The 13,564-nt window shown below is 43.0% G+C and overlaps 1 protein-coding gene across 1 annotated transcript in view; it reads left to right on the forward strand.

Annotated features, from left to right (window-relative positions):
• The first annotated feature begins 6,240 nt into the window (after positions 1–6,240).
• The window catches only part of LOC142204533 (uncharacterized), a 38,905-nt gene continuing 31,581 nt past the window's right edge, over positions 6,241–13,564 (forward strand). Inside the window, exons 1-4 of the mRNA XM_075275850.1 lie at positions 6,241–6,416; positions 10,727–10,859; positions 11,552–11,740; positions 13,021–13,191. Of these exons, the coding sequence (XP_075131951.1) occupies positions 6,270–6,416; positions 10,727–10,859; positions 11,552–11,740; positions 13,021–13,191 (640 nt within the window). The 5' untranslated portion in view covers positions 6,241–6,269. The remainder of the gene's footprint in view (positions 6,417–10,726; positions 10,860–11,551; positions 11,741–13,020; positions 13,192–13,564) is intronic.

Consider the following 13,564-nt stretch of genomic DNA (forward strand, 5'->3'; position numbering starts at 1 on the left):
GTGATCAGTTGTTATGGATACCTGGAGTAAAGCTGTATCTAATCCTTCCCCGTGTAGTACTGTGTTTAGATGCAAGTATCTAATCCTTGTTGGTGTGGTACTGTGTGCAGATGCACATATCTAATCCTCCGGCGTGTGGTACTGTGTGCAGATGTGTGTATCTAATCCTCCCCCGTGTGGCATTGTGTGAAGAGGCACGTATCTAATCCTCCGGTAAGTGAAACTGTGTGCAGACGTGCATATCTAATCTTACGGCATGTGGTACTATGTGCAGACGCGCGTATCTAATCCTCTTTCATGTGGTACTGTGTGCAGACAGGTGTATCTAATCCTCTGGCGTGAGGTACTGTGTGCAGATGCACGTATCTAATCCTCCCCCGTGTGGTACTGTGTGCTGAGACGCGTATCTAATTATCTGGCACGTGGTACTGTGTGCAGAGGCATGTATCTAATCCTCCAAAGTGTGGTACTGTGTTCACACGCACGTATCTAATCCTCCCCTGTGTGGTATTGTGTGAAGAGGCGCGTATCTAATCCTACGGCATGTGGAACTGTGTGTAGACGCACGTATCTAATCCTACAGCATGTGGTACTGTGTGCAGATGTACGTATCTAATCCTCCCCTGTGTGGTATTGTGTGATGAGGCGTGTATCTAATCCTACGGCGAGTGGAAATGTGTGTAGACGCGCGTATCTAATCCTACGGCATGTACTGTGTGCAGATGCGCATATCTAATCCTCTTGCGTGTGGTACTGTGTATTGAGATGCGTATCTAATTCTCTGGCTTGTGGTACTGTGTGCAGAGGCTTGTATCTAATCCTCCAAAGTGTGGTACTGTATGCAGACACACGTATCTAATCCTTCCCTGTGTGGTATTGTGTGAAGAGTCGCATATCTAATCCTATGGCGTGTGGAACTGTGTGTAGACGCGCGTATCTAATCCTTTGGCGTGTGGTACTGTGTGCAGATGCGTGTATCTAATTCTTCCCTGTGTGGTACTGTGTGCTGATGCGCGTATCTAATTCTCTGGCTTGTGGTACTGTGTGCAGAGGCATGTATCTAATCCTCCAAAGTGTGGTACTGTGTGCAGACACACGTATCTAATCCTCCCCTGCGTGGTACTGTGTGAAGAGGTGCGTATCTAATCCTACGGCATGTGGAACTGTGTGTAGATGTGCGTATCTAATCCTACGGCATGTGGTACTGTGTGCAGACGCGTGTATCTAATCCTCTCTGTGTGGTACTGTGTGCTGAGACACATATATAATTCTCTGGCTTGAGGTACTGTGTGCAGAGGCATGTATCTAATCCTCCAAAGTGTGGTACTGTATGCAAACACATGTATCTAATCCTCCCCTGTGTGGTATTGTGTGAAGAGGCATATATCTAATCCTACGGCATGTGATACTGTGTGCAGACGCGCGTATCTAATCCTCCCCCGTGTGGTACTGTGTGCAGATGCGAGTATCTAATCCTCTGGCACGTGGTACTGTGTGCAGATGCGCATATCTAATCCTCCCCTGTGTAGTACTGTGTGCAGATGCACATATCTAATCCTCTGGCATGTGGTACTGTGTGCAGATGTGCGTATCTAATCCTCCCCCGTGTGGTACTGTGTGCTGAGACGTGTATGTAATTCTCTGGCTTGTGGTACTGTGTGCAGAGGCATGTATCTAATCCTCCAAAGTGTGGTACTGTGTGCAGACACACGTATCTAATCCTCCCCTGTGTGGTATTGTGTGAAGAGGTGTGTATCTAATCCTACGGCATGTGGAACTGTGTGTAGACGCGCGTATCTAATCCTACGGCATGTGGTACTGTGTGCAGATGCATGTATCTAATCCTCCCTGTGTGGTACTGTGTGCTGAGACGTGTATGTAATTCTCTGGCTTGTGGTACTGTGTGCAGACACACGTATCTAATCCTCCCCTGTGTGGTATTGTGTGAAGAGGCGCGTATCTAATCCTACAGCATGTGGAACTGTGTGTAGATGCACGTATCTAATCCTACGGCATGTGGAACTGTGTGTAGATGCACGTATCTAATCCTACGGCATGTGGTACTGTGTGTAGATGTGCATATCTTATGCTCTTTTTGTGGAACTGTGTGCTGATGCGTGTACCCAATCCTTTGGCATGTGGTACTGTGTGCAGAAGCGCGTATTTAATCCTCTGGTTTGTGGGACTGTGTGCAGACGCGTGTATCTAATCCTCTGGCGTGTGATACTGTGTGCTGATCTGTGTATCTAATCCTCTGATGCATGTATCTTAGTTTGGATATCAGTGTTGGGATGTGTATGTGGAGTGACCATGTGTATTGCAGTTGGAATATGAGTGAAAGACTTGCAGGTTTGTATTGGCTAAGGGGGGGGGGGGCATTGTGTTTGGAATGCTGTATCTCAGCAATGGTACGTCCGAGTGAGTTGGAGTCTCGTCTTAAACCTTCCCGGATACCTGAAGTATCTCTGTGCCAAATTTGGTGAAGATCGGTCCAGTCGTTTGGTTCGCATTAGAGCACAGACAGACAGACAGACAGACAGACAGACAGAAATTCATTTTTATAATATAGGGAGATATATATATATATAGGCTGTGAAGATAGATCATTTTACATTTGTACTACCCTCATTCAGATGGGTCCCTAAACTATTAGATGGGATAGGTCTACAAAATGTACTCAATGTAAATAACCTGTTTAATTCTGTACTTTATTTCTTTGTACAACTGCATACTCTGGTTTCATTTTATAATACACTAGAGGGAGGACCCAGCTTCGCACGGGTATATTACATTTTATGTTTGTGTAGTGGCCCCATAAAAAATGTCCAATTTTGCACTGGTGTATTTTGTATGTGGTTTGTGTGTATGTCCATAAGCCTCAAGTGATTATGTGTATCTCATTTTGGATATCAGTGAAAAACCTGTGATCAGTTGTTATGGATACCTGGAGTAAAGCTTTATCTAATCCTTCCCCGTGTAGTACTGTGTTTAGACGCAAGTATCTAATCCTTGTTGGTGTGGTACTGTGTGCAGATGCACATATCTAATCCTCCGGCGTGTGGTACTGTGTGCAGATGTGTGTATCTAATCCTCCCCTGTGTGGCATTGTGTGAAGAGGCACGTAAAGTGTGAAGAGGCACGTATCTAATCATCCGGTAAGTGAAACTGTGTGCAGATGTGCATATCTAATCTTACGGCATGTGGTACTATGTGCAGACGCGCGTATCTAACCCTCTGACGTGTGGTACTGTGTGCAGACAGGTGTATCTAATCCTCTGGCGTGAGGTACTGTGTGCAGATGCACGTATCTAATCCTCCCCCGTGTGGTACTGTGTGCTGAGATGCGTATCTAATTATCTGGCATGTGGTACTGTGTGCAGAGGCATGTATCTAATCCTCCAAAGTGTGGTACTGTGTTCAGACACACGTATCTAATCCTCCCCTGTGTGGTATTGTGTGTAGACGCACGTATCTAATCCTACAGCATGTGGTACTGTATGCAGACGCGTGTATCTAATCCAATGGCGTGTACAACTGTGTGAAGATGTGCGTATCTAATCGTCTGACATGTGGAACTGTAAGCAGACGCGCGTATCTAATCCTACGGCATGTGGTACTGTGTGCAGATGTGCTTATCTAATCCTCTGGTGTGTGGAACTATGTGCAGATGCGCGTATCTAATCCTCCCCTGTGTGGTATTGTGTGATGAGGCGTGTATCTAATCCTACGGCGAGTGGAACTGTGTGTAGACGTGCGTATCTAATCCTACGGCATGTGGTACTGTGTGCAGATGCACGTATCTAATCCTCTTGCATGTGGTACTGTGTATTGAGACGCGTATCTAATTCTCTGGCTTGTGGTACTGTGTGCAGAGGCTTGTATCTAATCCTCCAAAGTGTGGTACTGTATGCAGACACACGTATCTAATCCTTCCCTGTGTGGTATTGTGTGAAGAGTCGCATATCTAATCCTACTGCGTGTGGAACTGTGTGTAGACGCACGTATCTAATCCTTTGGCGTGTGGTACTGTGTGCAGATGTGTGTATCTAATTCTTCCCTGTGTGGTACTGTGTGCTGATGCGCGTATCTAATTCTCTGGCTTGTGGTACTGTGTGCAGAGGCATGTATCTAATCCTCCAAAGTGTGGTACTGTATGCAGACACACGTATCTAATCCTCCCCTGTCTGGTACTATGTGAAGAGGTGCGTATCTAATCCTACGGCATGTGAAACTGTGTGTAGATGCGCGTATCTAATCCTACAGCATGTGGTACTGTGTGCAGACACGTGTATCTAATCCTCTCTGTGTGGTACTGTGTGCTGAGACGCGTATATAATTCTCTGGCTTGTGGTACTGTGTGCAGAGGCATGTATCTAATCCTCCAAAGTGTGGTACTGTATGCAAACACATGTATCTAATTCTCCCCTGTGTGGTATTGTGTGAAGAGGCATGTATCTAATCCTACGGCATGTGGTACTGTGTGCAGACGCGCGTATCTAATCCTCTGGCATGTGGTACTGTGTGCAGATGCGAGTATCTAATCCTATGGCATGTGGTACTGTGTGTAGACGCGCGTATCTAATCCTCCCCCATGTGGTACTGTGTGCTGAGACGCATATCTAATTCTCTGGCTTGTGGTACTGTGTGCAGAGGCATGTATCTAATCCTCCAAAGTGTGGTACTGTGTGCACACACACGTATCTAATCTTTCCCTGTGTGGTATTGTGTGAAGAGGCGCGTATCTAATCCTTCGGCGTGTGGAACTGTGTGTAGACGCACGTATCTAATCCTACTGCATGTGGTACTGTGTGAAGACGCGTGTATCTAATCCTATGGCGTGTACAACTGTGTGCAGACGCACGTATCTAATCCTCTGGAGTGTGGAACTGTGTGTAGACGCGTGTATCTAATCCTAAGGCATGTGGTACTCTGTGCAGATGCGTGTATCTAATCCTATGACGTGTACAAATGTGTGCAGACGCGCGTATCTAATCCTCTGGAGTGTGGAACTGTGTTTAGACGCCTGTATCTAATCCTTCGGTATGTGGAACCGTGTGCAGATGTACGTATCAAATCCTTCAGTGTGTGGAACTGTCTGCAGAAGTGCGTATTTAATTCTCTGGTTTGTGGGACTCTGTGCAGACCCGTGTATCTAATCCTCTGGTGTGTGATACTGTGTGCTGATCTGTGTATCTAATCCTCTGATGCGTGTATCTCAGTTTGGATATCAGTGTTGTATTGTGCATGTGGAGTGACCGTGTGTATTGCAGTTGGAATATGAGTGAAAGTCTTGCAGGTTTGTATTGGCTAAGGGGGGGGGGCACTGTGTTTGGAATGCTGTATCTCAGCAACGGTACGTCCAAGCGAGTTGGAGTCTCGTCTTAAACCTTCCCGGATATCTGAAGTATCTCTGTACCGAATTTGGTGAAGATCGGTCCAGTCGTTTGGTTCGCATTAGAGCACAGACAGACAGACAGACAGACAGACAGACAGACAGACAGAAATTCATTTTTATAATATAGGGAGAGGGAGATAGTGGGCCACAGCCAAAAAGTGCTGCAGGAAATACCACAAAGTGCTTTGGCTTCAATTACACCTATCAGTAAACTGCTAGTGTTTTTTTTTTTTTTAATGTAGATTGTGAGCCCCATATAGGGATCATAATGTACATTTTTTTCCTATCAGTATGTTTTTGTAGAATGGGAGGAAATCCACACAAACACAGGGAGAACATATAAACTCCTTGCAGATGTTGTTCCTGGTAGGATTCGAACCCAGGACTCCAGTGCTGTAAGGCTACAGTTGTAACCACTGAATCAACGTGTTGCCCCTAAATTGCTAGTGTTTCTGTAGGTATAATTAACATGTGGCGATTTCCTAAAAATGCAATGGTTTGAAAATCGCAAAAATTCCGCTGCACATATTTTTCTGCAATGTGTGGATGGGGTCACTAGAATCCCATCCACTTTTTAGGGACTGTAAAATGCCATGGCCAAATCATGGTATTTACGCCACGTGGGGCCCCAGTGTAAAGGTTGTTTTTTTTCTTGTGTAGTTAAAGAGTTAATTCCTAAATACTTTATGAAGTCATTTCTGAAGAGACATCTTCTCTGCTGCAATCTCAGGTCAGAAATGGGTCACAATAGAGTACTCCGCCTATTTGCAGGCTTGTTACTTGAAGCTTATTTATTTCCTAGGACTTCCTCCTCACATGCTTTCTCAGAGTATGACCTCTGACTATAACGCACGACGTTGGAGCAACCTGGAAAATGAATCCTGCTGATGTTAAGTGGACCTCTACTGAATTTAGTCTCCAAGGATATGTGTCCACCTTCCGTAATGATTTTCCCAACATCATCAAGATCACAGAAGGGTTCCTGGGGAAGCAGGAGATAGACAGTGTCAGCAACAGCATGGTGAGAATGGTGTATCAGTACATAGAGGTGTTGTATGTAACTCCTGGACATGGGGATATGTGGACGGCTGCTCTACATTTCTGAATATTAGCTAAAGCAGGCAAGGTTTATTCGGTTACTCTATGGCATTGTCTGTAATTATTCTTGACAATATTTTTGTATAATATTTTAATTTTTGTTTGTTTTTGTGGACTGCATCTCTTATTGTAAACTGTTCTATATATATAGGGGATTATATAATTATTAGTAGTATTGTTAGGAACTTTTTAGTGTTAGGGCTTATTCACCTAAGTCATCTGTGCCTGATTACAACTGTATAGTTGACAGGATCCACAAGGGTCACTGAATCAACTAGCCTGCCAAAAACATATGGTGCAGGAAAGGCAGTGGGAGTTGTCAATCCTGGAGGTACTGGGTAAAACAGCAAGTGAAGGAATCAGGGAAACTAAGTGGCGAGGTGGACCTGTCCACCATCGAGACTGAGGATGCTGTTTGCCCTGTTTTCCAGGGTTACCATCATGGAGCATGGGCCCTTTCTGCCCACTGAATGGAAGGCCACCTGGGCCAATTGTGACTCACCTATTATGTCTAGAGCTACAGTCACAACAGGTAGTGTCATTGGAAATTCCCAGGATTGTATGAGTTGCTGGTGTTGTATGCCTTCACCCTGAAGAACCTAGTGCCAAGGAGGAAGCTGGAGGAACACCTGGGAATCTACCATGACTTTGAGGCTGTGGGTAGTGAAGAAAAAACCAGTAGAAAGCAACAGTGTAGGAGATGAAATGCTAAGCAAGATCGAGATCCTTGGCATGGGTATTGTGGGGTGAAGGAGCACTAAAGACAGAAACCCTCCAGTTCCAGTTTCAGTTCCAGAGTGTTTATGGGCTTTTGCTCAGTTATGGATATTTTCATTTTGTAGTTTCATGTTTCGTAAAATACTTGTGAAATGGATTGTATGACCTGTGCTGTAGGTAAGGAACGTGGGTTGGTATAGGAGCCTGTAGTTAGCTAAATGTCAGCCCCTAAAAGTGACTTGGATGACTGCTACTAGATAGGGCTTTTGTGACATCTTGTAGCAGGTGCAGAGGTCTAGGGAAATTCCTGTAAAGCAGGTAGGCCAAGCTAAATTCCTGGAAGTTTGCCAGGTGGGCTGTGTAAATTTCTTAGCTGAGGCTAGGACCCAGATGTGTTTATATTCAAAGTATAGTGTCCCAGGTGTATAGTTAGGTGGCAAAAGGTCATAATATGCAGGTCAGGATGGTGAAGTCTTTACTTAAGTGAAAGCACTAGTGGCCGCAGTGATGTAGCATGTTGGTGGAGCTAGAAAAGAAAATTGTTAAATGCACTTTTACCTGTGTGTTTCCGAGTCAGTATAATTTGCAGTTAAAATTTGCCAACAGGCAGAATATTTAACTTTTTTTTTTGTTTGATATATAGGAAATATGCCCAAACTATTGAAGGGATTTTTTGGGCAATTTTTTTTTTAAAGTTCTGTTAGAGCTATTAATGAGTTAAAAGTACACCTACATACTTTTAGCAGTGTTCTGAATGATTTCTGGGTTTTTCTGGGAGCTCCTGGCATCTTCTGTATTTGTTTACTTGTGTTAGCTTCCTGCTATTTAATTTCCTGTGTACCTTTCACGCTACCTCCCTCTCCCCTCCTTTCTTGCTCCATTACACCCCCTCCATGCCTCCGTAGCTAAGCTATCACGCCCACTACTAAGATTCCTACTACTTAGATTCCTTCACAGACCCTGCACTCACAGATGATTCCCTTCCCTCATGAAATATCCTCCTCTCTGCCACACTGGCATTTTTCCATCTACCCTGCTCTGACTGCAGACGTGCAGGGGAGTGGAAGATGGACTCATATTACATCAGTTCCTGCTCACATGCAATGTGGGTGGTGAGGAGGACACCTATGAGGATTGAATTGTTTAACTTTGGCACCTTAGGGGACAGACTACAGAGGGGCACAAACAGGACAAGTGCAGAACTGTACAATGGGACAGTAATGCAAAACTGGGACTGTCCCACTGGATCTGGGACGGTTGAGAGCTATGCTTCAACCTTGAGACAGGGAAGATTCCACTGTCAATTCCATAGATTCTGAGAGTGTGCCTAAGAAGAGGATAGGAGGTGTGCTTCACAAGACTATAATCCGGAACCTATTTTGCATCCAGGTATTTGGGCCCTTGAGACTTCAGTGTTTTCAGCCCCTAGATCAAAATACTGGGAGAGCCAGAGTATACAACTTTAACTGAAGTGGAGCAAAGGCATCCCAATCACTTTCATAGTCTGGGAATCCCTAATCCCAAGCCTAGGAGTAGCCAAATAGGTGAAAACTACTACCCCATTTGGAAGCTGCACAAGTCTTTTACAAGTTCTCAAAGTAACCTTTCACTTTGGCTCAATTGCATCACTGCTTCCTGAGTCAGTCCTGTGCTTATCATCAGGTCCATTCCGAGGACCCCTCTCCAAACTGACATGCCCCACGGGAGCAAATATCACCACCATCAGGTACCACGCAGGCCTCCCTTGTTGGTGGCCCACCTGGGAGATGGGCTGGATCAGTTTGTTTGAGTGTACTCAACCAGCCCTGTGATATCACCACTGTGACTATTACTCTCTGGGTTGTGACAACCTGCTGTGGACAGTATTGATGTCATGTTATTGGTGTGGGGATATTTTGTATGGGGTAGTGCTGTTAGGTTTGTTGTTTTTATCATTTATCCACACATACTTTGTATAACGATACATTTTTCCTGCTATTGTATATCCAGGCTATATTAGCTTTTATTACACTTTGACAACGTACAGCCGGACCCTTCAGGTTTTTTTTTCCTTAAGCTATCCTGGTCCCTGTTCTCCGCCCTAATGTTTATACAATGTTTTTTTTTTTTAATTTTCTTATATTACAGGAATTCTAATTGTATTCCTTTGAGCATTGTTTTGTTTGAGGACCCAGAATATAATACGAACAGGCCTAGGGAAATTATGGAAAATAACAAACGGCTGACGTTACACGTCTTGGACCTCATTACTGAGGCCTGTGATTGACTCTCAGTGGTCACATGGGGCACTCTGGCATTATGTCATCAGTGTGACCCACGTAACTGCTGAGACCCAATCAGGCTTCAGTGGTGTCGTCCAGGATGCATGATGTCAGCCACAGGTCAGAAATGGCCAGAAGGTGATGCTGGACCACAGGATGCCCAGGAAAGGTATATGTTTGGGATTTTTACTCTCCTCCCCTGCGCAGCCTTCTACTGGAAAGCGGATGGGTGGCACATGATGCCTGGTCCATTTACGTTAGTGGTGTGGCTGAGCCCAGGTAGGGCCTCCAGTCCGTTGGGCCAGTCCAACATTAAGAGCATTTAAGGTTATGTTCAGACTGTTTTCTGCATGAGGCAGAAATCAAAGAAGGACACTAAAAAAAATAAACGACCTGCTCGATCCTTCCGTGGATTCAGCCACAGAATTTAAGACACTTCATTGATTAGGCCCATTCATGTGAGCCTAGTCAGCAGAGGGAAGCGAGATCCAGGAGGCCAGAGGGGTAGAACTTCTCAAGGTCACCAGAGTTTTTACATAATATCTTATGCTAAGTCCTGATCTTCATTTTTTGATTTGTAAGGGTCACCTGTGGAATACCTGACCCAGATTTTTTAACTTTAATTATTTTTGTTGTCAGCTCATCTATATCATACAACAATTTTAGGTATCGCTGTATGCCAACTTTCCACCCAGGGGCATTGCTATAGGGAGTGCAGAGGAAACAATGGCTATCGGAGCCCCAAAGGTCCCTCTGCCTCATAATATACCACTTTTCTATACAGCACAAGATAAATAAGAGTCCTATTACAGATTTTGCATAGGAGCCCTGGAGATTCAAGCTCTGACTTTGTATGTGAATTTATGAATGCCTTCAAATCTTTATAATAATTAAAGAGAGCCTTCACGTTCTCCAACTCTTTGCATTCTTTAATAGTGGTTGGTGCCCTGATCCTGGAACAACCAGATTTTTTTTCTCTAGCCCCAACTAGAGAAGGATGTAAAAAGTTGGTGGAGTTGGTCCTCTTTTTTTTTTTTTTTTGCTTAGTATTTTCTTAATAACAACTAAGAATACAAGACAATATAGACAGCTGTGTATATACACTATGTTGTATATGTAATTACAGCAATGATTATAACATTATATAATTCGACAGTGACTTCATTCAGTCTATAAACATGGCTCACAACGGCAGCCACAAGAGTGTTGTGTGTAGAAAGGTCCTCTTTAATAAGATGATCCTTCCTCTGTGCAGGTGATCAGAGTCCACTCTTATTACCTACAACAACGAGTAGCTGCTGAAACCAAGAGCGGGAAACTTTTTTCCCTGCCCATTAAACTGACCAGGCCAGAATTCCTTGTGACACAAACAAATGATCTCATGAAAAGTAAGTGACAATTTGATATGTTTCCTTAAATAAAGTAGAGATTATTTCTGTCTATTATATTGGTTTAGTTGTATTAATTTCAGAGAATCTTTGTAAAACTTTCAGTAGGATCTATATATAAGTATCCAGTACGCAGCTTGCCAGGGTTTCATTGGATTTACTGTAACCATGTTTCTTTAAGGTACTGGTCTCAGATATCACTTCAGCCCAGAGACCTGTCAGTTCCTCATTGTTTATGGAGGCCCCTATAGGGACACTCTGGTGTCTGCACTGTTTATGAGGGTACTTGGCGCGGTGCTGTGTATGGGATCACTTTGTGCTTGCACTGTGTATTAGCCAGATACCTCAAAGGGGTTTTAAAAGATTTTTATAAAGATGACCTATTTGTAGTTTAGTTCTTCCCTATTATACGTCTTCAATATCAGACTGGTAGAGAGACAACTTTTGGCACCCCTGCCAAATGCTCCTGAGAAAGGCCACTCCCACTTTTTCCGTGACTTGTCATTCATGAATCACTCTGATTGACATATCTGCGTTCTTCAGACTGCTCATGTTTATACACTCTGTCAGTAAATGCGGGTCAGTAATTTGCTTTTGTAAAACATACTGGCATAATATAAGGAGAACTTACTTGCATTCATTTCCAAAATTTGCACATATCAGTTCTGAATGTCCTTTATTTTGCTTTACAGCATATAAGTTATCTCTGACATTGGAAGACATACTGTCCAAATACAGCCTCCCTGTTACTGTCCGCTCATCTTCTGATTTATCCTATAAGGAAAAAGGAGACCAGAAGTCACAACATGAACTGCTTAGTGACCTGACACTGCTAGAACAATATGAGGAAAGCTTCCTGTTGGGACATCCTATTGACAAGGGTAACTATAGCCAAAAAACATATATAATGAGGCAACATATAGAAACTGTAGAATTGATTTTACAGGTTTGGGTGATCTGAATGTTGAATTTTTTTTAAGATTCACTTTCTGATAGTAGTACAATAGGAACAAAGTGGCATTAAAAAAATGCACAACCTCTATAAATTACCTGCTAGTAATTTTTATTGTATATAAAAACAATCCATTAAAACCCTCCCATAAAACAACTCTATGGAGCACACAAATAACAATGAGTGGTCCCAACCAGTAACTGGACCATACAAGTCCCAAGAGAAACCCATTTACCTATTCCAAATGTCATTTTAATCGCAGAGCATGAATCAATCATAAATACATAAAGATATACTGATCATATACAAAACTCATACCTAACTTAGATTAGGTAAAGTGGGATTTATCTTGGGACTTATATACCAAACTTATGGAACATTGAATGAATATATTTTAGGAAATCTGGCAAATATGCTCAAACCTGCTTGCAACCACAGTTCTTTTAAAGGCCATATACTCGAGTATAAGCCGAATTTTTAAGCACAGTTTTTGTGCTGAAAAAGCCCCTCTCGGCTTATATTCCAGTCAAGACAAAAAAATATTTTTTTTTTTTATTTTTTTTTTATTTTTTTTTGGGGGGGGGGGGGCGCGGGGGTCTACGACCAGCCGCAATAGTAATGTATAGAATCTCCCATAAAATAGTGAAAAAAAAGAAGCTTTAAAAAATATAATAAAAAAATAAAATAAATAAAAGTTCTAAATCACTCCTTTCCCTAGGATACATATAAAAGTAGAAAATGACTGTGAAACACAAACACATTAGGTATCCCTGTGTCTGAAAGTGCCCGGTCTACTGAATATAGGATATCTGCAGTGCTCCTCTTCCATCAGAAAGGGGTTAGCAGGAGCACCGCAGATACCCTATATTCAGTCAGACTGAATTCCAAGTGGGGAAAAAAAAACAGTCCTCAAGCTCGGGGAAGGGACAGACAGACAACCAAAACACCCCCTCCCCTTTCCCAGCACCCAGCAACTACTGCACCCAAAAACCATTTTAATTTTTGAAATTTTCAGTAGCTGCTACATTTCCCCCCTAGGCTTATACTCGAGTCAATAAGTTTTCCCAGTTTTTTGTGGTAAAATTAGGGGGGTTGGCTTATACTCGGGTCGGCTTATACTCGAGTATATATGTTATACTCGAGTATATATATATATATATATATATATATATATATATAATTGTTTTGTTTCTGTTTATATTTTTGAAGGGAAGATATTTGTAGAAGATCCTATAATTATTCCAATGTACATGAAGGAGCTTAGATTGGTGGTGGCTGTGGGGTTCCAAGATGGAGACAATACAAGCTGGAAAAATGTATGTGACTTGATGGACAAACAAGTGAAGAACCAAGGCAACTCTCCAAGTATTACATTTGAGGGTAAGTCATATTCAAAAAACTCAGGGGTGTGATTCAAATTCCATGGGGGCAACTGCTAAGGGTAGAGTTGGGGGCTGGATGAACTAGGAGGGGTGGTGTGCACAGGGGGCAGCGTAAAAAAAAATTCAACCCACATCCCTTTACCACAAAATCATGCTCTTTTTTGGAACCCCACAACGCCTACTTTCATCCAGAGTGTTCTCTGTCCACCTAATGTATATTATGTCCCTGTATATTAAATGAGGGTATTCACCTGTCTGGTTAGGCCATCAATATTATATTGGCATGAGTATGACAGCTGGAACTCTGCAGATCCTGGAGTCAAGCTGCTTAACCATTATGTGATGTTCACCTACTGACACACATTGCATGG

This window comes from Leptodactylus fuscus, chromosome 5 (assembly GCF_031893055.1).
Source record: "Leptodactylus fuscus isolate aLepFus1 chromosome 5, aLepFus1.hap2, whole genome shotgun sequence".
Taxonomy (NCBI): Eukaryota; Metazoa; Chordata; class Amphibia; order Anura; family Leptodactylidae; genus Leptodactylus; species Leptodactylus fuscus.